At 43.7% G+C, this 21,843-nt stretch overlaps 1 protein-coding gene across 1 annotated transcript in view; it reads right to left on the bottom strand.

Annotated features, from left to right (window-relative positions):
• Positions 1-5,990: 5,990 nt before the first annotated feature.
• LOC139548381 (probable G-protein coupled receptor 149) overlaps positions 5,991-21,843 on the bottom strand; it is a 38,493-nt gene continuing 22,640 nt past the window's right edge. The window contains exon 4 of the mRNA XM_071358031.1: positions 5,991-13,325. Coding sequence (XP_071214132.1) covers positions 12,699-13,325 — 627 coding nt within the window. The 3' untranslated portion in view covers positions 5,991-12,698. The remainder of the gene's footprint in view (positions 13,326-21,843) is intronic.

Below are 21,843 nucleotides of genomic sequence, written 5' to 3'. Positions count from 1 at the left end.
CCCAAAACTTTTTGGAGTTAGAGCTACAGGATGCAAATTTCTGTTTGAAAGAGCTAGCCTTTGCTTTCCTGACTGACTGCGTGTATTGGATCCTGACTTCCCTGAAAAGTTGCATATCATGGGGATTCTTCGATGCTAGTGCAGTCCGCCACAGGATGTTTTTGTGCTGGTCGAGGGAAGTCAGGTCTGGAGTGAACCAAAGGATATATCTGTTCTTAGTTCTACATTTTTTGAAAGGGGCATGCTTATTTAAGATGGTGAGGAAATTACTTTTAAAGAACGACCAGGCATCCTCTACTGACGGGATGAGGTCAATATCCTTCCAGGATACCTGGGCCGGGTCGATTAGAAAGGCCTGCTCGCAATAGTGTTTTAGGGAGCGTTTGACAGTGATGAGGGGTGGTTGTTTGACCGCGGACCCATTGCGGATGCAAGCAATGAGGCAGTGATCGCTGAGATCCTGATTGAAAACAGCAGAGGTGTATTTGGAGGGCAAGTTGGTCAGGATAATATCTATGAGGGTGCCCATGTTTATGGATTTAGTGTTGTACCTGGTGGGTTCCTTGATCATTTGTGTGATATTGAGGGCATCTATCTTAGATTGTAGGACTGCCAGAGTGTTAAGCATATCCCAGTTTAGGTTACCTAACAGAACAAACTCTGAAGATAGATGTGGGGCAATCAATTCACATAATGTCACGTTCTGACCATAGATCTTTTGTATTTTCTTTGTTTTAGTGTGGTCAGGGCGTGAGTTGGGTGGGTAATCTATGTTTTCTATTTCTGTGTTGGTTTTCTGTGTTTGGCCTGATATGGTTCTCAATCAGAGGCAGCTGTCAATCGTTGTCCCTGATTGGGAACCATATTTAGGTAGCCTGTTTTCTGTTGGGTTTTGTGGGTGGTTGTTTTCAGTCTTTGTGTGTCTGCACCAGATAGAACTGTTTTGGTTTTCACTTTGTTGTTTTTGTATTTTGAGTTGTTCACTTTCATTAAATAAGATGAACAATTACCACGCTGCGCATTGGTCCTCCAATCCTTCTAACGTCTCCTCCTCAGACGAGGAGGAAGACGACAGCCGTTACACATAATGTGTCCACAGCTGAGAGCTGAGGGGGGTCTATAACAGGCGGCAACAGTGAGAGATTTATTTCTGGAGAGATACATTTTTAAAATTAGAAGCTCGAACTGTTTGGGCATAGACCTGGAAAGTATGACATAACTTTGCAGGCTATCTCTGCAGTAGATTGCAACTCCTCCCCCTTTGGCAGTTCTATCTTGACGGAAAATGTTGTAGTTGGGGATGGAAATCTCAGAATTTTTGGTGGCCTTCCTAAGCCAGGATTCAGACACGGCAAGGACATCAGGGTTGGCTGAATGTGCTAAAGCAGTGAGTAAAACAAACTTAGGGAGGAGGCTTCTGATGTTAACATGCATGAAACCAAGGGTTTTACAGTTACAGAAGTCGACAAATGAGAGCGCCTGGGGACACGCAAGGCCTGGGTTAACCTCCACATCACCCGAGGAACAGAGGAGTAGGATGAGGGTACGGCTAATTTAGGGGAAACACTGCACGCACGCACGCACGCACGCACGCACGCACGCACACACACACACACACACACAGTGGAGTCTCTAAGACTTTGTGCCAATTGTAATGGAAGCTAATCCTTAATGAGGAGATCAGGACCGAGTTTGGGAAACCTTGGCATATTCAATAAAAGTGCCTTTTTGTTTGAAACGTTCATGGTGTGTTTGAGAATCTTCATTGACCATGTAACGGTCCTGACCTGTTTTATGTTGTTTTTGTATGTGTTTAGGTCAGGGCATGTGTTTTGGGTGGGCAGTCTATGTTATCTGTTTCTATGTTGGTTGTGGTTGCCTGGTATGGCTCTTAATTAGAGGCAGGTGTTTTGCGTTCTCCTCTAATTAAGAGTCATATTTAGGTAGGGTGTTCTCACTGTTTGTTTGTGGGTGATTGTCTCCTGTGTCGTCGAATGTATGTACCATACGGGACTGTTTGGCTGTTCGTTTATTTTGATGTCGTCTGTTTCCTGTCCGTGAGTTTACGTTTAGTTATGTAAGTTTATGTTCAGGTTTCGTCGACGTCGTTTTCTTGTTTTTGTAAATTTGAAAGTGTTTTGTTTTTCGTGTTGCCATCGTCGTATTGAAATAAAAGATGGCTTATTTCCCAAATGCTGCATTTTGGTCTGATGATCCTTCTCTCCTCTCCTCGTCCGAGGAAGAGGAGAACGACAGCCCTAACAGACCACTCCAGGGGGCACCTGTGATTGTATCATCAAATCCTATGGGGGGCATTTAAGTCCAAAATAATTACATATTAGGGTCAAATTAAATTCAAATAGAAGTCAAACCAAAACAATAAACGGATAAGACTAAAATAAATTATTTTAACAAGTGTCTTGTTTCAATGCCAGTGGTGTGTAGAACACAGTACATTATCTTATGGCTTTTTTCAAACATCACTTAGCTGCAGTTGCCTTTCTGGCTCGTATTGTATATATTGATCCAGAGCTGTTCGAAATTACTGGGGCTTCATATCCGAAGAGACTGATGTTCTGCACTACGTGTTCAGTCTTCCGGCGCTCCCCCTAACACAGAGTTTTTAATTGGACTGTTTTCAGATTGCCTTTAGGATTTTGTTGAAATCTGTTGAATTTATAGGGAAGTGAGTTGTTATTATAATTTTTTTACAGAGCAGAGCTAATTAGTGCCCTAAAGCATGGCAAATGGAAGCGAAGGAGAGAGGAGAGAAGGAGAGAGAATGAGAGGAGAGAGAATGAGAGGAGAGAGTGAGAGAAGGAAAGAGAATGAGAGGAGAGAAGGAAAGTGAGAGAATGAGAGTGAGAGAAGAAGAGAGAATGAGAGGAGAGAGAATGAGAGGAGAGAGAATTAGAGTAGAGAGAATGAGAGGAGAGAGAATGAGAGGAGAGAGAATTAGAGTAGAGAGAATGAGAGGAGAGAGAATGAGAGCCAGTGGGTCTGGCGAGAGGAGAGTGAGAGAAGGAGATAATGAGAGGTGAGAATTAGAGGAGAGAGAGTTAGAATATATATAATGAGAGGAGAGATAAGGAGATACTGAGAGGAGAGAATTAGAGGAGAGAGTTAGAAGAGATATAATGAGAGAAGGAGATAATGAGAGGAGAGAATTAGAGGAGAGAGTTAGAAGAGATATAATGAGAGAAGGAGAGATAATGAGAGAAGGGGATAATGAGAGGAGAGAGAATTAGAGGAGATATAATGAGAGAGAATGAGAGAAGGAGATAATGAGAGGAGAGAATTAGAGGAGAGAGTTAGAAGAGATATAATGAGAGAAGGAGAGATAATGAGAGAAGGAGATAATGAGAGGAGAGAGAATTAGAGGAGATATAATGAGAGAGAATGAGAGAAAGAGATAATGAGAGGAGAGAGTTAGAAGAGATATAATGAGAGGAGAGATAATGATAGAAGGAGATAATGAGAGGAGAGAGAATTAGAGGAGATATAATGAGAGAGAATGAGAGAAAGAGATAATGAGAGGAGAGAATTAGAGGAGAGAGTTAGAAGAGATATAATGAGAGAAGGAGAGATAATGAGAGAAGGAGATAATGAGAGGAGAGAATTAGAGGAGAGAGAGTTAGAAGAGATATAATGAGAGAATGAGAGATAATGAGAGGAGAGAATTAGAGGAGATATAATGAGAGAAGGAGAGATAATGAGAGAAAGAAATAGAGGGAGAGTGGGTAACTCTTGAGAGTGATACTGAAAGAAAGGGAGAGCTTTTAAGAGGGTGCAAGATTGAGGGAGAGAGAGAGAGTCATGCGTGTGAGACGTGTGAGGCAACAAGGAAGATCCCACATAAACCCGAGGTCCCTGTCATGAAACACTGGTCATATTTTCACCAAGAGCCCTTTGAAATGTTCTTCCTCACCGTCTGCTTCTCTCACCTCTGAAGCTGTAATTCTCACAGTAATAATGAAGGAGTCTGTGACTCTCTTGTCATGCTTACCATCCGTCAGTCTGTCTGTACCTCATCCATCATTATGGCGGTGCCGCGTTAGACCCAGTCATCCAGCCAATGAATCAACCCCAACACCACTACTCAACCTCAATAGAAATGACTTGAGTATCCACTACGTCAAGGGTGATGCTGCTATTCAATCAAATAAATGAAAATTGACATCAGCGTCAGTTTAAATGAAGGACAGGAGATTAATTATCTTTGGGGTTATGACTTTTTTTTTTTACCAAGATCCAGCCTTCTGTGTGTACCTAATGTGAGTCCCCATGTCTCATGAGGATATTTCACTTCCTATTCTACCTTTAAAGATCTGCCAGTTACCAGTTCTGACTGAAATGTATTCCGTCTGTGAGAAATTTCATGGGAGAAGATATGAAAGATTCACTATAAGTCTGGGTTTGAATCAGAGGTTTCCTCTGGCGTTGAAATTAGGGGGGAAATCCGGACGTATCTCCTTCTGCTATTGCCTTTTGTCTCAACTTTGTCATTATTTGAAACCTGCGAGACAGGGAATGAGAGGGGGGGGGGGAGAGAAGGAGGGGGAGAGAGTGAGTACAGAGAAAGAGAAGGAGGGGAGAGAGTGAGGACAGAGAAAGAGAAGGAGGGGGAGAGAGTGAAGACAGAGAGAGAAGAAGGGGGAGAGAGTGAAGACAGAGAAAGAGAAGGAGGGGGAGAGAGTGAAGACAGAGAAAGAGAACGAGGGGGAGAGAGTGAGGACAGAGAAAGAGAAGGAGGGGGAGAGAGTGAGGACAGAGAAAGAGAAGGAGAGAGTGAAGACAGAGAACGAGAACGAGGGGGAGAGAGTGAGGACAGAGAGAGAAGAAGGGGGAGAGAGTGAGGACAGAGAAAGAGAAGGAGGGGGAGAGAGTGAGGACAGAGAAAGAGAAGGAGAGAGTGAGGACAGAGAAATAGAGTTAGCTAGAGGGGGAGGGTTGCTTTAGTATGGATTGAATAATTGAATATCCCTCCCCCATCTGTGTTTCCTTGAGGATGGTAAAGGAGTACCTCCCGCTGGTACCTGGCAACCAACAACCTTTGACCCCCATACTGAATTATTTAACCCAGAAGTGATGACGATTTAGTGGTAATAACACTTTACATTGTGTTGCACTACACCTAAACAGCTTTTATTCTTCAAGGTACAAGATTGTCATTATATTTTGTTAGTAGGAGGATGAGATGAAAGGGTTTCAAGACAGATTATGAATGTGACATTTACCGTGTCAAGAGCGAAGACTCCTCGGACATAAAACAATGACAGCAACGCTCCTCTTCCCCTAACAAAGCATTCCTTACCCCAGGACACACTTCCTGTACCCCTCAGTGTCTACCCTGGCCACAGAGGTCATGTTCAAAAAGCTAATAGCGGGGAGGTTAAAGCTGCAACAAGAACACAGAGGACGTGTCAGCCTCATGACAGCAGCGTGACCGGTACGTGGGAGAGAGACCGGGGGGGGGGTCACTCAAAAACAGAGCAGCTGAAATCACATTAAATAGAGGAAAGAGGAGGAGGACAATAACATTTCCACTGAGGACTGTTGGGAATAACTGCACTAGTTACCACACACATCACAGAGACATAACATTTCCACTGAGGACTGTTGGGAATAACTGCACTAGTTACCACACACATCACAGAGACACAAAGACTATATACTGTATCAGCTAGTCAGTTAGTTACAGTAGTTAGTAATACCTACTGAAGTGTGTTCGATAGTGTGATAACTAGTCTGTTGGTTATGTTATAGTGGATTCAAATCTATCAGTGAATTTGTTTTGACTGATTGTCAGTCATCCAATTAGCATAGATAAGTAATTCATACAGGTAAACAAACATTCCTCCCAGCCTTCTCAGTGGTGAGCCGTGCATCCTTCCTCAATGATTTACAAAGAAGAAGAAAAACACTCATCTAAAAATGTGTACCGTATGGAAAGCAAACTTCAATACCATATACTCACATGAATGAATAAATGAGCAAGTGGTGAGTTTATTTCCATTCTGCTTGGCTGAGGAGATGTGATGCTGCTGCATTGAAAGGGTTAAAACTCTGCTAAAACTCTTGTCAAAACACTGAAATGGTCTCTATTCATTACAAGGTCAAAAGTCAACTCATCTACTGGGACCCATTGGTTATGATTCATAAGCCATAGGATTCATAAGCCAAGCCATATGATTCATAAGCCATAGGATTCATAAGTCAAGCCATAGGATTCATAAGCCATATGATTCATAAGTCAAGCCATATGATTCATAAGTCAAGCCATATGATTCATAAGTCAAGCCATATGATTCATAAGTCAAGCCATATGATTCATAAGCATTATGATTCATAAGTCAAACCATATGATTCATAAGCATTATGATTCATAAGTCAAGCCATATGATTCATAAGCATTATGATTCATAAGTCAAGCCATATGATTCATAAGCATTATGATTCATAAGTCAAGCCATATGATTCGTCTGTTAGCAACTTTTCTCTAACTTGTTTTTGCATTTTACAGTGTTATTTGAGGCAATTTTCCAGTATAAATATTTCATGAGCACATTCATAAGAAGGATGAAACATTATGTGACACGTGACAAAGCTTTTCTCTGCTGAGAGACACAACACAACACAACACAGACGACACACAACAAAACACATCCTTTATGGAACATGAAATAAAACCTGGAGGCGGCTCATATGAGTGTCTGAAATGGTCCCCAAACACAGACAGTATAGTGAAGAAGGCGCAACGGCACCTTTTAAACCTCAGGAGGTTGAAGAAATGTGTCTTGGCCCCTAAGACGCTCACAAACTTTTACAGATGGACCAACGAGAGCCCTCCGGGACATCTACAGCACCCGGTGTCACAGGAAGGGCAAGAAGGTCATCAAGGACCTTAGCCACCCGAACCACCCGAGCCACGGCCTGTTCACCCCGCTACCACCCAGAAGGCGAGGTCAGTACAGGTGCATCAAAGCTGGGACATACAGACTGAAAAGTTACTTCTATCTCAAGGCCATCAGACTGTTAAATAGCCATCACTAGCCGTCTACCACCCGGTTCCTCAACCCTGCACCTTAGAGGCTGCTGCCCTATGTACATAGACATGCAACACTGGCCACTTTAATCATGTTTACAATCTGTTCAACCCATTTCATACAATATATACAGTACAAGTCAAACGTTTTGACACACCTACTCATTCCAGGGGTTTTCTGTTTTTAAACTATTTTCTACATTGTAGAATAATAGTGAAGACATCAAAACTATGAAATAACACATATGGAATCGTGTAGTAACCAAAACAGTGTTAAACAAATCAAAATATATTTGAGATTTGAGATTCTTCAAAGTAGCCACCCTTTGCCTCGATGACAGCTTTGCACACTCTTGGCATTCTCTCAACCAGCTTCATGAGGTAGTCACCTGGAATGCATTTCAATTAACAGGTGTGGATTATAAAAAATTAATTAGTGAAATTTCTTTCCTTCTTAATGCGTTTGAGCCAATCAGTTGTGTAGTGACAAGGTAGGGGTGGTATACAGAAGATAGCCCATATTATGGCAAGAACAGCTCAAATAAGCAAAGAGAAACGACAGTCCATCACTACTTTAAGACATGAAGGTCAGTCAATACGGAAAAATGGAAGAACTTTGACAGTTTCTTCAAGTACAGTCGCAAAAACCATCAAGCGCTATGATGAAACTGGCTCATGAGGACCACCACAGGAAAGGAAGACCCAGAGTTACCTCTGCTGCAGAGGATAAGTTCATTAGAGTTACCAGCCTCATATTGCAGCCCAAATAAATGCTTCACAGAGTTCAAGTAACAGACATCTCAACATCAACTGTTCAGAGGAGACTGTGTGAATCAGGCCTGCAAAGAAACCACTAGTAAAGGACACCAATAAGAAAAAGAGACTTGCTTGGGCCAAGAAACACGAGCAATGGACATTAGACCTGTGTCAATCTGTTTTTTGGTCTGATGAGTTCAAATTTGAGATTTTTGGTTCCAACCGCCGTGTCTTTGTGAGACGCAGAGTAGGTGAACGGATTACCTCTGCATGTATGGTTCCCACTGTGAAGAAGGGAGATGGTGTGATGGTGTGGGTGCTTTGCTGGTGACATTGTCTGTGATTTATTTAGAATTCAAGGCACAATTAACCAGCATGGTTACCACAGCATTATGCAGTGATACGCCATCCCATCTGGTTTGCGCTTAGTGGGACTATCATTTGTTTTTCAACAGGATAATGACCCAACACACCTCCAGGCTATGTAAGGGCTATTGGACCAAGAAGGAGAGTGATGGAGTGCTGCATCAAATGACCTGGCCTCCACAATCACCCGACCTCAACCCAATTGAGATGGTTTGGGATGAGTTGGACCGCAGAGTGAAGGAAAAGCAGCCAACAAGTGCTCAGCATATGTGGGAACTCCTTCAAGACTGTTGGAAAAGTATTCCAGGTGAAGCTGGTTGAGAGAATGCCAAGAGTGTGCAAAGCTGTCATTAATGCTACTTTGAAGAATCTCAAATATAACAAATATTTTGATTTGTTTAACACTTTTTTAGTTACTACGTGATTCCATATGTGTTGTTTCATAGTTTTGATGTCTTCACTATTATTCTACAATGTAGAAAATAGTAAAATAAAGAAAAACCCTTGAATGAGTAGATGTCTAAACTTTTGACTGGTACTGTATACAAAAGTATGTGTACACCCCTTCAAAACTGTTGCTGACAGGTGTATACAATTGAGCACACAGCCATGCAATTTCCATAGACAAACATTGGCAGCAGATTGGCCTTACTGAAGAGCTCAGTGACCTTCAAAAGCTCAGCCGCGAAGTGGTAGGCCACACAAGCTCATAGAATGGGACCACCGGGTGCTGAAGCGCGTAGAAATTGTCTGTCTTCAGTTGCAACACCCACTACCGAGTTCCAAACTGCCTCTGGAATCAACGTCAGCACAAGAACTGTTCTTCAGGAGCTTCATGAAGTGGGTTTCCATGGCCAAGCAGCCACACACAAGCCTAAGATCACCATGCGCAATGCCAAATGTTGGCTGGAGTGGTGTAGAGCTCGTCGTCATTGGACTCTGGAGCAGTGGAAACGTGTTCTTTGGAGTGATGAATCACGTTTCACCATCTGGGTTTGGCGGATGCCAGGAAAATGCTACCTGCCTGAATGCACAGTGCCAACCGTAAAGTTTGGTGGAGGAGGAATAATGGTCAGGGGCTGTTTTAGTTCTAGTGAAGGGAAATCTTTAAGCTACAGCATACAATGACATTCTAGACGATTCATTGCTTCCAACTTTGTGGCAAGAGTTTGGGGAAGGCCCTTTCCTGTTTCAGCATGACAATGCCCCCGTACACAAATCGAAGTCTATACAGAAATGGTTTGTCGAGATCGGTGTTGAAGAACTTGACTGGCCTGCACAGAGCCCTGACCTCAACCCCATCGAACACCTTTGGGACGAATTGGAACGCAGACTGATCTATTAACTGATCTACTCCTCCTATGGGTCCTCCTCCATTGGGTCCTCCAGGCTCTCAGCCTCGGGAGCTTGGTTTCTCCAGGCTCTCAGCCACAGGAGGTTGGGTCCTCCAGGCTCTCAGCCACACAAGGTTGGTTTCTCCAGGCTCTCAGCCACAGAAGGTTGGGTCCTCCAGGCTCTCAGCCACAGGAGGTTGGTGGCACCGTAATTAGGGAGGACAGGCTTGTGGTAATGGCTGGAGCGTAATAATGGAACGGTATCAATGGTATCAAATACGTTAAATGCCATTCATTTCATTCCATTTGCTCAGTTCCAGCCATTATTATGAGCCGGCATCTCCTCAGCAGCCTCCACTCCAGTCTCAGCAGCAAGGTAACTGATCGATTCCTCAGAGTCCGGGTTCTCAGCAGATTATTTAAGAATAAAGGCACACTATTTAACACACACACACACACACACACACACACACACACACACACACACACACACACACACACACACACACACACACACACACACACACACACACACACACACACACACACACACACATATTGATACAGTTAAACACAGACAGAGCATGCACACAGACACACAGTGGGATAACTCAGAGGAGCTGGTGATCTCCCTGTAGCCTCATTGGTGACGTTGATTGTAATAACAGGTCCATGTAGAGACCGTGAAGAGTGAAACCCTCCCCATTCTCTCTCTCTCTCTCTCTCTCTCTCTCTCTCTCTCTCTCTCTCTCTCTCTCTCTCTCTCTCCCTCTCTCTCTCTCTCTCTCTCTCTCTCTCTCTCTCTCTCTCTCTCTCTATTTCCTGATGGTGGAGACCCCAGCATGAATACTAAAATGGGTAATATTCTCTCCAGCCTTTCTCTCTGCTCTCCCTTTCTGTCTTCTCTTTCATTGCGCTGCTATCCTTTAGTCCTGCACCACCTTCTCTCCACCTCACCTCATCACTTAGTCCAGCACCACCTCACCTCATCCCTTAGTCCTGCACCACCTCACCTCATCCCTTAGTCCTGCACCACCTCACCTCATCACTTAGTCCTGCACCACCTCACCTCCTCACTCAGTCCTGCACCACCTCACCTCATCCCTTAGTCCTGCACCACCTCACCTCATCACTTAGTCCAGCACCACCTTCTCTCCACCTCACCTCCTCACTCAGTCCTGCACCACCTCACCTCCTCACTCAGTCCTGCACCACCTCACCTCATCCCTTAGTCCTGCACCACCTCACCTCCTCACTTAGTCCTGCACCACCTCACCTCCTCACTTAGTCCTGCACCACCTCACCTCATCACTTAGTCCTGCACCACCTTCTCTCCACCTCACCTCCTCACTCAGTCCTGCACCACCTCACCTCATCACTTAGTCCTGCACCACCTCACCTCCTCACTCAGTCCTGCACCACCTCACCTCATCCCTTAGTCCTGCACCACCTCACCTCATCACTTAGTCCTGCACCACCTCACCTCATCACTTAATCCTGCACCAACTTCTCTTAACCTCACCTCATCACATATACACATAATGGACGTTTAAAGCACAGAATGGACACAGGATATGTGTCCCAGAAGTCTTAGGCAGCGGCAGCTAATGTTTTGTCACAATATACACTTAAAATATAGAGTTAAAAGGTCAGTCCTTCTGGATATGTCTTTCCAGTCTGCTTCCTGTGTGTGTGCATCAGTATTCTCTGTCCCCTCGTTGTCTTCCTGTGTGTGTGCATCAGTTTTCTCTGTCCCCTCGTTGTCTTCCTGTGTGTGTGCATCAGTATTCTCTGTCCCCTCGTTGTCTTCCTGTGTGTGTGCATCAGTATTCTCTGTCTCATCGTTGTCTTCCTGTGTGTGTGCATCAGTATTCTCTGTCCCCTCGTTGTCTTCCTGTGTGTGTGCATCAGTATTCTCTGTCTCATCGTTGTCTTCCTGTGTGTGTGTATCAGTATTCTCTGTCCCCTGATTGTCTTCCTGTGTGTGTGCATCAGTATTCTCTGTCTCATCGTTGTCTTCCTGTGTGTGTGCATCAGTATTCTCTGTCTCATCGTTGTCTTCCTGTGTGTGTGCATCAGTATTCTCTGTCTCATCGTTGTCTTCCTGTGTGTGTGCATCAGTATTCTCTGTCCCCTCGTTATCTTCCTGTGTGTGTGCATCAGTATTCTCTGTCTCATCGTTGTCTTCCTGTGTGTGTGTATCAGTATTCTCTGTCCCCTGATTGTCTTCCTGTGTGTGTGCATCAGTATTCTCTGTCCCCTCGTTGTCTTCCTGTGTGTGTGCATCAGTATTCTCTGTCTCATCGTTGTCTTCCTGTGTGTGTGCATCAGTATTCTCTGTCCCCTCGTTGTCTTCCTGTGTGTGTGCATCAGTATTCTCTGTCTCATCGTTGTCTTCCTGTGTGTGTGTATCAGTATTCTCTGTCCCCTCGTTGTCTTCCTGTGTGTGTGCATCAGTATTCTCTGTCCCCTCGTTGTCTTCCTGTGTGTGTGCATCAGTATTCTCTGTCCCCTCGTTGTCTTCCTGTGTGTGTGCATCAGTATTCTCTGTCCCCTCGTTGTCTTCCTGTGTGTGTGCATCAGTATTCTCTGTCCCCTGATTGTCTTCCTGTGTGTGTGCATCAGTATTCTCTGTCCCATCGTTGTCTTCCTGTGTGTGTGCATCAGTATTCTCTGTCCCCTCGTTGTCTTCCTGTGTGTGTCCATCAGTATTCTCTGTCCCCTCGTTGTTTTCCTGTGTGTGTGCATCAGTATTCTCTGTCCCCTCGTTGTTTTCCTGTGTGTGTGCATCAGTATTCTCTGTCCCCTTGTTGTCTTCCTGTGTATTTCACTTTTTTTATGAGAATGGCCCTTAAGTAAGCATTTCACTGCTAGTCTACACCTGTTATTTATGAAGCATGTGACAAATTAAAATGTATTTGATTTGTGTGTGTGTGTGTGTGTGTGTGTGTGTGTATCAGGCTTCTCTGTCCTCTTCCTGCTTCCTTTGTGTGTGTATCAGTCTTCTCTGTCCTCTTCCTGCTTCCTTTGTGTGTGTATCAGTCTTCTCTGTCCTCTTCCTGCTTCCTGTGATGTATCAGTCTTCTCTGTCCTCTTCATGCTTCCTGTGTGTGTGTATCAGTCTTCTCTGTCCTCTTCATGCTTTCTTTGTGTGGTTATCAGTCTTCTATGTCCACTTCCTGCTTCATGTGTGTGTATCAGTCTTCTCTGTCCTCTTCCTGCTTCCTGTAGGCTTCGTTGAGCAGCTGTATCTCCTCGCGGTAGCCTCCTGTCTCCTGTTTCTGTCTGCGGCTGTTCTGCCGGTGGGCCTCCACCGTGTCAGGGATGTTGATGTTGATGTTGTCCGCCTCGGGGTTGCCACTATTGGGGATAAGCAGTGAGTATGAGGCTGTCTCCCCCAGGTCACAGGACACAAAGCGGTTCTCCTTCCGAGAATAGCGCAGCGACGGGGAGCGGGCGTGGGTGGACGACTGGCTGATGTTAGAGATGATGGACACGCTGTCCATGGCCTCCTCGTTGTCACAGATCTCCAACACCTCCAGGTGGATCTTCACGTTTGTGTCCCCCATTGCCACCTCTCCCACCTCCACCTCCATCCCCACTCCCCCGGCCGGGCCCCCGGTGTTGGGGTCGTCTGCACTGGGCTCGTGGCCTACAGACTTGGAGCGGTAGACCTCCACCTTCTTGGCGGCGTGGGGGGAGATAGTGAGGCCGTCGCTGCTGACCTCATAGGTGGAGAGGGAGAGGGTCTTCCCTGTGGGGGAGAGCAGGGAGACGGTACCCTGGAAGGCACACAGAGGGAGGGCCAGACCTCCCCCAGATCTCTGTAAGACAAGACAAACACAGACTACCGTCAAAATCTAGGAGAGCAATAACTATGCATTTTATCTACGGCATATACAGCAGCACACTTAAAAATACAGAGAAATCTTAGGCGACACCCCAAACTACAAAAAGGACAGATTATAACGATTTAATAAAAACATATGAATATATTAACTGGTATATTGTCAAGTTGATGATGTACAGAATGTGTACGTAAACACAGATTTCATTCTGAGAGAGAGAGAGAGAGAGAGAGAAGAGAGAGAGAGAGACAGAGAGAGCGAGAGAGTCAGAGAGAGAGTCAGAGAGCGAGAGAGAGAGAGAAAGAAAGAGAGATAAAAAGAGAGTGTGAGAGCGAGAGAGAGAGAGAGAGAGAGAGAGAGAGAGAGAGAGAGAGAGAGAAAGAGTCAGAGAGAGAGAGAGAGAGAGAGAGAGAGAGAGAGAGAGAGAGAGAGAGAGAGAGACCAAGTACAGGCTGAGTGACCACCGATTGGCAATAGAAACCGGCAGACATAAAAAGACATGGCTACCCAAAGAGGAGCGTGTATGTGGTCACTGCACGACAGAGATGGTTCCGGAGTTCCAAATTAAGCAGCAGCAGCTGAAAAGATGAGCTCCTAAAAATATTGAAAAAAATATTGAAATTTATATGGTTTTTAGAGTAAAGTACATCGAAAAAATGCAAAAGAAAACTGCTAGACTGAATAGGGGACCAAACAAGCAGCAAACAAAGAAGAAAGGATTTTGAAAAAGTAACAATTTTTCATAAAATTATACCGTTTTCTTAGCTAGCTAAGTTGTTTACCTGTTGCTAGGCAGTTGCTAGGGACTCTCCTAAAAGAAGCTAGCTAGCTAACAAGGAGTGTCTAGTTGACAGAAGAGAAGAAGGGACAAAGTGGGACAAAATAAGGACAGAAGAAAAGGGAAAGGGGACATCAAGGTGAAGCAGTCCTCTAAAGACATAAAAGACAATAATACAAGAAACAACACTTCTATTGCCACATTGTAGCCAACATCACCAGCGTTGCTATGGAAATTGTTTACCCACCAGACATCAAAACAGAGAAAGCTAAGAAAAGTTTCAAAGGTTTGTTGATGGGACAGAACCATGAATGCCTGTTTGCAGATCTTACCAGTTGCAAAACAAGAGCAAATTTAATTTTTAATACCAAACGAGGGCACATATGGAAAAGGGTTATTTGCAACCATTTCCCTTTCTCAAAAAAGAGAGGCATCAGCCAAGGATGTCAGATCAGCATTTTTGAAGAAGCTGACCCTAGCAACACATATCAAACAGTAAATGTATATAATAATGGAACTGTATTGATACAAGGCAATGATTCAAGCCTCCAGGCTTTTGAGAATAGGTTTACTACCCTAAAAGCAGAAGCTGAAATCATCTCAGAAACTGAGGAAAACTGAGGAAAAAGTCAAGGAGGGAGATGACGGTGAAAAGCAGGCCCCAACGGTCTCTGTGACCCAGCAAGAAGCCCTCAGTGTCCCTCTACCTACCTCACCTGCAGCAGACAGAGCCAAGGACATGCCTACAACACCAAGAACACCTGCTATGCAACGTTTCCACAACACCCTCTCTCTAGTCGAAGCAGAGGTCATAGAACTCAGAGAGAACAAGCTTCAAGAGGAGGACACTGTCCAGAAACTTAAAGAAGAGATGAAACAGTTCAAGGAGGAGAGCAGAGCATCTATTGCTAAACTGGAAAGCAGAATGGACAAACTGAGTCAGACAACTGATGACCTCAGAGACCATCTGAGCACAACGAGAGAGGAGCTAGAACAAAGAGAGAGATACATTGACCTCCTCAACCAGCAGCGAGTCATTATGTCCTCTGCATCTGGAGAACATGTCCACCAGCTTGGCACAACACAAGCAGAACCCGAGACCAGCATGGCCTCCACCACACAGCCTGATGACACTGCACCAGCCTACCAGTCTGCTCCAGCCCAGGTCAGCCAACCAGCCTCTCAGTCTGCTCCAACACAGTGTGCTCCAGCCCAGGTCAGAATACCAGTCTCCCAGTGTGCTCCAGCCCAGGTCAGAATACCAGTCTCCCAGTCTGCTCCAGCACAGGTCAGAATACCAGTCTCCCAGTCTGCTCCAGCACAGGTCAGAATACCAGTCTCCCAGTCTGCTCCAGCACAGGTCAGAATACCAGTCTCCCAGGCTGCTCCAGCACAGTGTGCTCCAGCACAGGTCAGAATACCAGCCTCTCAGTCTGCTCCAGCCCAGGTCAGCCAACCAGCCTCTCAGTCTGCTCCAACACAGTGTGCTCCAGCCCAGGTCAGAATACCAGCCTCCCAGTCTGCTCCAGCCCAGGTCAGAATACCAGTCTCCCAGTCTGCTCCAGCCAGACAGTCACCCACAACTGCAATCCTTATTGATTCAAATGGGAAGTTCTTAGTCCAGGAAAGATGATTCCCTAGACACCAGGTGTATAAGTTCTGGTGTCCTACAACTGACAGTGCAATGCAGCTACTCAGTCAGACCAGGATTGACACCCTCGACAACATCATCATCCACACTGGCACAAACGACCTTCATGCCAAAGGTGAAGATGTATCTGGGGCAGTGAGAAGAGTGGCAGAACGGGCACAGGCTGTGTTCCCAACAACCAATATAGTTGTGTCCACCCTCCTACCAAGAAAAGACTTCCCAGGACAGTTGATCGACAAAATAAATCAACAGATCACTGTGGACTGTGCCTCACTACTCAACGTCAGAACGGCTCACCACCCCACTCTGACATGTCAACACTTATACGATAATGTACATCTTGATCAGGACAGTATCAGAACCTTTGCCAAGGACCTAAAAGATGCAACACTTGGCAGGGACCCACACACCCATCACCCCAGCAACAGAGGTCCCCCGCCCCACCTTCTGAAACAACAGTACCTCCACCATCCCCAGGAGAAAAGAGCCAGACACGGCTTATTACAGCACAGCTCTACTAGACCAGGCCCAACACAACACAGATTTACGAGACCAGGGCCTTCACAACACAGCTCTACTAGACCAGGCCCATCACAACACAGATTTACGAGACCAGACCCGCATCAGGACAACACGACTAGACCAGGCCCAACACAACACAGCTCTACTAGACCAGGCCCATCACAACACAGCTCTACTAGACCAGGCCCAACACAACACAGATTTACGAGACCAGACCCGCCTCAGGACAGCACGACTAGACCCGGCCCATCACAACACAGCTCTACTAGACCAGGGCCTTCACAACACAGCTCTACTAGACCAGGCCCATCACAACATAGCTCTACTGGACCAGGCCCATCACAACACAGCTCTACTAGACCAGGCCCATCAGAACACAGCTCTACTGGACCAGGCCCATCACAACACAGCTCTACTAGACCAGGCCCATCACAACACATCTCTACTAGACCTGGCCCATCACAACACAGCTCTACTGGACCTGGCCCGTCACAACACATCTCTACTGGACCTGGCCCATCACAACACAGCTCTGACCACTACTCCAGGGTCGGACAGAACACTGTCCTTCAGAGAAGTACACCACATGATGCAGTCCACACCATGTATCATTCAGATCATCAGCCTACATATGCTGAGGTAACCTCTGGCAAAAGACACCTAGAACAATCAGAGATAGGAGAGGTGTGCCAATTACTGCAACTAATATGCAGACTACTGAGCTAGACAGACCCTTTAATTCACGGGCACACACACACACAGGGTTGCAGATTGCATTGTACTTATTTTTTGTGCAGTCTTATTCCATTCTTATTAATTTGTTTACAACTATTCTTAATTTTATTGGCACCGGTATAATAATAATATTTATATATAATGGTGTGTGTATGTATGTATGTATGTATGTATGTGTGTGTGTGTGTGTGTGTGTGTGTGTGTGTGTGTGTGTGTGTGTGTGTGTGTGTGTGTGTGTGTGTGTGTGTGTGTGTGTGTGTGTGTGTGTGTGTGTGTGTGTATGTGTGTGTGTATATGTATATATATATATGTATGTATGTGTATATGTATATATATATATATATATATATATATTATTTTGTATTGTTTTCAATGTACTTTACTCAAACCAGTGAATATCACTTATTATAAATGAGATCATTAACTATCAGCTCTTGTAATATCCAGGGACTTTACTCTTCACATTTTGGTTATAAAACAACAAATCCAGAATTTATTAAAAACATCAAAGGACAGGACATCATAATCCTACTGGAAACATGGTGTCGTGGAGACATAGATACTCAGTGTCCCTCAGGCTATAGAGAAAGTTTACTACCATCAATCAAACATAAAAATGTTAAACGGGGCCGAGACTCAGGTGGAATCATCATTTGGCATAAGCAGGACTTGGCACTGAATGAAATGAAAAAAGGTACCAGTCACATTTGGCTAAAACTTAACAAAGGTACAATCTATTGTGACAATGATGTGTACATATGTGCAGCTTATGCTCCTCCTTCAGATTCACCATATTATGATGATCAGTTTGTTGACAATCTCCATACAGAAATCATTACATTTCAGGCAGAGGGTAAAGTGCTTCTTTGTGGAGATTTCAATGCAAGAACAGGTTCTGAGCCTGACTACACTGATGCGGGAGGTAACCACCACATATTTGGTCACCCCTCCTTGTACAGCAGCCCTATTATAAATAATAGAAACAGTCCTGACCAAATACTGAACAAAAATGGGAAGGAGTTAGTGCATCTCTGTCGAGCCTTAGGCCTGTACATGCTTAATGGTAGAATCAGAGGGGACTCTTTAGGTCAGTTTACTTACTGCTCAGCTCTTGGGACAAGTGTAGTCGATTATGCCATCACGGACATTGACCCCTCCTCCATTAGTGCATTCACTGTCAGACCACAGACACCATTGTCAGATCACAGTCAGATCAACGCGTTTTTGAAGAAATTAACCGGCAATATTCATTCAAAAAAACTGCCCAATAAACTCTACAACATAAACCAATCGTACAGATGGGCTCCAAACAGTGCAGAGAGATTCATTGAAACATTAAACTCAAATGAAATGATGAACTCTATACAGTTTTTCAATAACTCACAATACCAAAACAATAAAGATGGTGTCAATTCGGCTACTCTAAACATCAACTGCATATTCCAAAAAGCAGCATCGAAAGCAAATTTGAGAAAACCAAAGAAATGCAACATCAGAAACAAAAAACAAAATGTTTCTGACAAATGGTTTGATAATGAATGTAAAACAATTAGAAAACACCTAAGACAAATGTCAAACAAAAAACATAAGCAGCAAAACAACCCAGAGCTACGATATGAATACTTTGAAACTCTGAAACAGTATAAACATACACTGAAACGCAAGAAACTGAATTATACCAACAAGACACTTGATGAAATTGAAAACGCAATTGACCAAAATCAGTTCTGGGACATGTGGAACAATTTAAGCACAACAAAGCCACAAGAATTAGCCATACAAGATGTAGGAATTTGGAAAACTTATTTTGATAATCTATACAAAAACATCCCACAAAAAGACTTAAAACAGAACCAATTAGAAATTAAAGAAAATTTGAAAATCCTTGAATCAGTCATTAAAAATAACCAAAATCCATTAGATTACCCAATAACCCAACAAGAACTAAATGAAAAGCTCAAATCTATTAAATCAAAGAAGGCTTGTGGTCTAGACAACATCAGAAATGAAATGCTGAAAAACAGCACACCTGAGTTGCAAAATGCTGTGCTTAAATTGTTCAACATGGTTTTAACTTCTGGCTGCTTCCCTGATGTCTGGAACCAGGGGCTCATCTCCCCTATCCACAAAAGTGGAGACAAATCAGACCCCAATAATTACAGGGGAATTTGTGTAAACAGTAACTTGGGAAAGGTTTTCTGTAGCATTTTGAATTCAAGAATCCAAACCTTTCTTCAAGAAAAAAATGTAATAACTAAATGTCAAATTGGCTTTCTCCCTAACCATCGCACTACTGACCATATATACACCTTACACACACTAATTAATAAACACGTCCACCAAAAAAAAGAGGGCAAAATCTTTGCTTGCTTTATTGACTTTAAAAAAGCATTTGATTCTATTTGGCACGAAGGGCTATTCTACAAAATTCTACAAAGTGGGCTTGGTGGTAAGGTGTATGACTTAATAAAATGTATGTACACAGAAAACAAGTGTGCAATAAAAATCAAAAACCAAAGAACAGAATTCTTTTCACAATGTCGAGGTGTGAGACAAGGCTGTAGTTTGAGTCCAAATCTTTTCAACATTTATATCAATGAATTAGCAGACATGTTGGACCATTCTCCAGCCCCAGGACTCACACTATTTGACACAGAGGTGAAATACCTGCTATATGCTGATGACTTGGTACTTCTATCACCAACCAAAGAAGGTCTTCAACAGAACATTAATATTCTAGAGCAATATTGCCATAATTGGGCCCTGGCAGTAAATTTCCCAAAAACTAAAATCATGATTTTCCAAAAACAAAACAGATGTCAGAAACACAAATATAAATTCACCCTGAACAACAACATAATTGAACACACAAAAAATTACACCTACCTTGGTCTGACCATATCTGCATCGGGAAACTTTAATATGGCAGTGAATGCACTCAAAGAAAAAGCCCGCAGAGCATTGTATGCAATAAAAATGAAATTATTCAAAATCAACATCCCAATTAGAATTTGGACCAAAATATTTGACAGTGTAATCCTACCAATAGCTCTTTACGGAAGTGAGGTTTGGGGGCCACTCAATAAACTGGACTTTAAAATGTGGGACAAACATCCAATTGAAACCCTACATGCAGAATTCTGTCGGAAAATCCTACAAGTCCAGGGAAATACACCAACTAATGCATGTAGGGCAGAATTGGGCCGCTTTCCAGTAATAATGAAAATACAGAAAAGATCATTAAAATTTTGGCTACATCTAAATTCAAGTCCAAATTCGAGTCTGCAATTTAAAGCACTTCAAACCCAAGAGCTGAGCCCAGAAACGAGCCCTCTCAGTCAGCTGGTGTTGGACCTAACCAACCAAGCTGACACCGGCACTGCTTCAAAAGAAAGAATTCCAATAAACAAAATCATGAACCAATCAAAGGACTCATATTTACAACATTGGAAAAACGAAACAAAATCCCAAAGCCGACTAAATTGCTATCTGACCCTAAACAGAGAATATGAATTGGCTGAATATCTCTACTCTGTCAGAGATTCGAAGCAGAGACAGATCCTTACCAAGTACAGGCTGAGTGACCACCGATTGGCAATAGAAACCGGCAGACATAAAAAGACATGGCTACCCAAAGAGGAGCGTGTATGTGGTCACTGCACGACAGGGGAGGTAGAAACAGAGATGCACTTTCTCCTTTACTGTGATAAATATTCCTCACCAAGAGATTCATTATTCACAGAAATGACTACATTTATTCCAAATTTTAACTTATTAAACCCAGAGGAAAAACTAAAAATACTCATGGGCGAAGGAGCAATGGCTCCTCTTGCAGCCAAATATGTATTTGCCTGCCATAGCCTGAGGGACACTGAATAATAACATCTGCATAGTAAGCAGTAACTTACTTATTATGACTGTTATTGTTTTTACTGTTATTGTTATTAGTATTATTATTGTTGTTTATCATTCCAAATAGTAATGGTATGGGTGGTAATGGTAATGATAGCAGTTTAATGATGGTGGTGGTGGTAGTGGTGCATTACACCATACATAACATTCGACTATTGACTGTTACCATTTTATTGTTACTATTTTTATATTTAATTTTGTATTATTATTTACTGCCATTCTATATTATTATTTGTCATTGTTTTAATTGTATTACAATGTATATTGTATACATTGTTGCTTTGGCAATATTGACACAATGTTTTTCATGCCAATAAAGCAGCTTGAATTTGAATTTGAATTTGAGAGAGAGAGAGAGAGAGAGAGAGAGAGAGAGAGAGAGAGAGAGAGAGAGAGAGAGCTAGAGAGAGAGAGAGAGAGAGAGAGAGAGAGAGAGAGAGAGAGAGAGAGAGAGAGAGAGAGAGAGAGAGAGAGAGAGAGAGAGAGAGAGAGAGAGAGAGAGAGAGAGAGAGAGAGAGAGAGAGAGAGAGAGAGAGAGAGAGAGAGAGAGAGAGAGAGAGAGAGAGAGAGAGAGAGAGAGAGAGAGAGAGAGAGAGAGAGAGAGAGAGAGAGAGAGAGAGAGAGAGAGAGAGAGAGAGAGAGAGAGAGAGAGAGAGAGAGAGAGAGAGAGAGAGAGAGAGAGAGAGAGAGAGAGAGAGAGAGAGAGAGAGAGAGAGAGAGAGAGAGAGAGAGAGAGAGAGAGAGAGAGAGAGAGAGAGAGAGAGAGAGAGAGAGAGAGAGAGAGAGAGAGAGAGAGAGAGAGAGAGAGAGAGAGAGAGAGAGAGAGAGAGAGAGAGAGAGAGAGAGAGAGAGAGAGAGAGAGAGAGAGAGAGAGAGAGAGAGAGAGAGAGAGAGAG

The sequence above is a fragment of the Salvelinus alpinus genome, chromosome 21 (assembly GCF_045679555.1).
Source record: "Salvelinus alpinus chromosome 21, SLU_Salpinus.1, whole genome shotgun sequence".
Lineage (NCBI taxonomy): Eukaryota > Metazoa > Chordata > Actinopteri > Salmoniformes > Salmonidae > Salvelinus > Salvelinus alpinus.
This window is presented reverse-complemented; position numbering and strand designations above follow the sequence as displayed.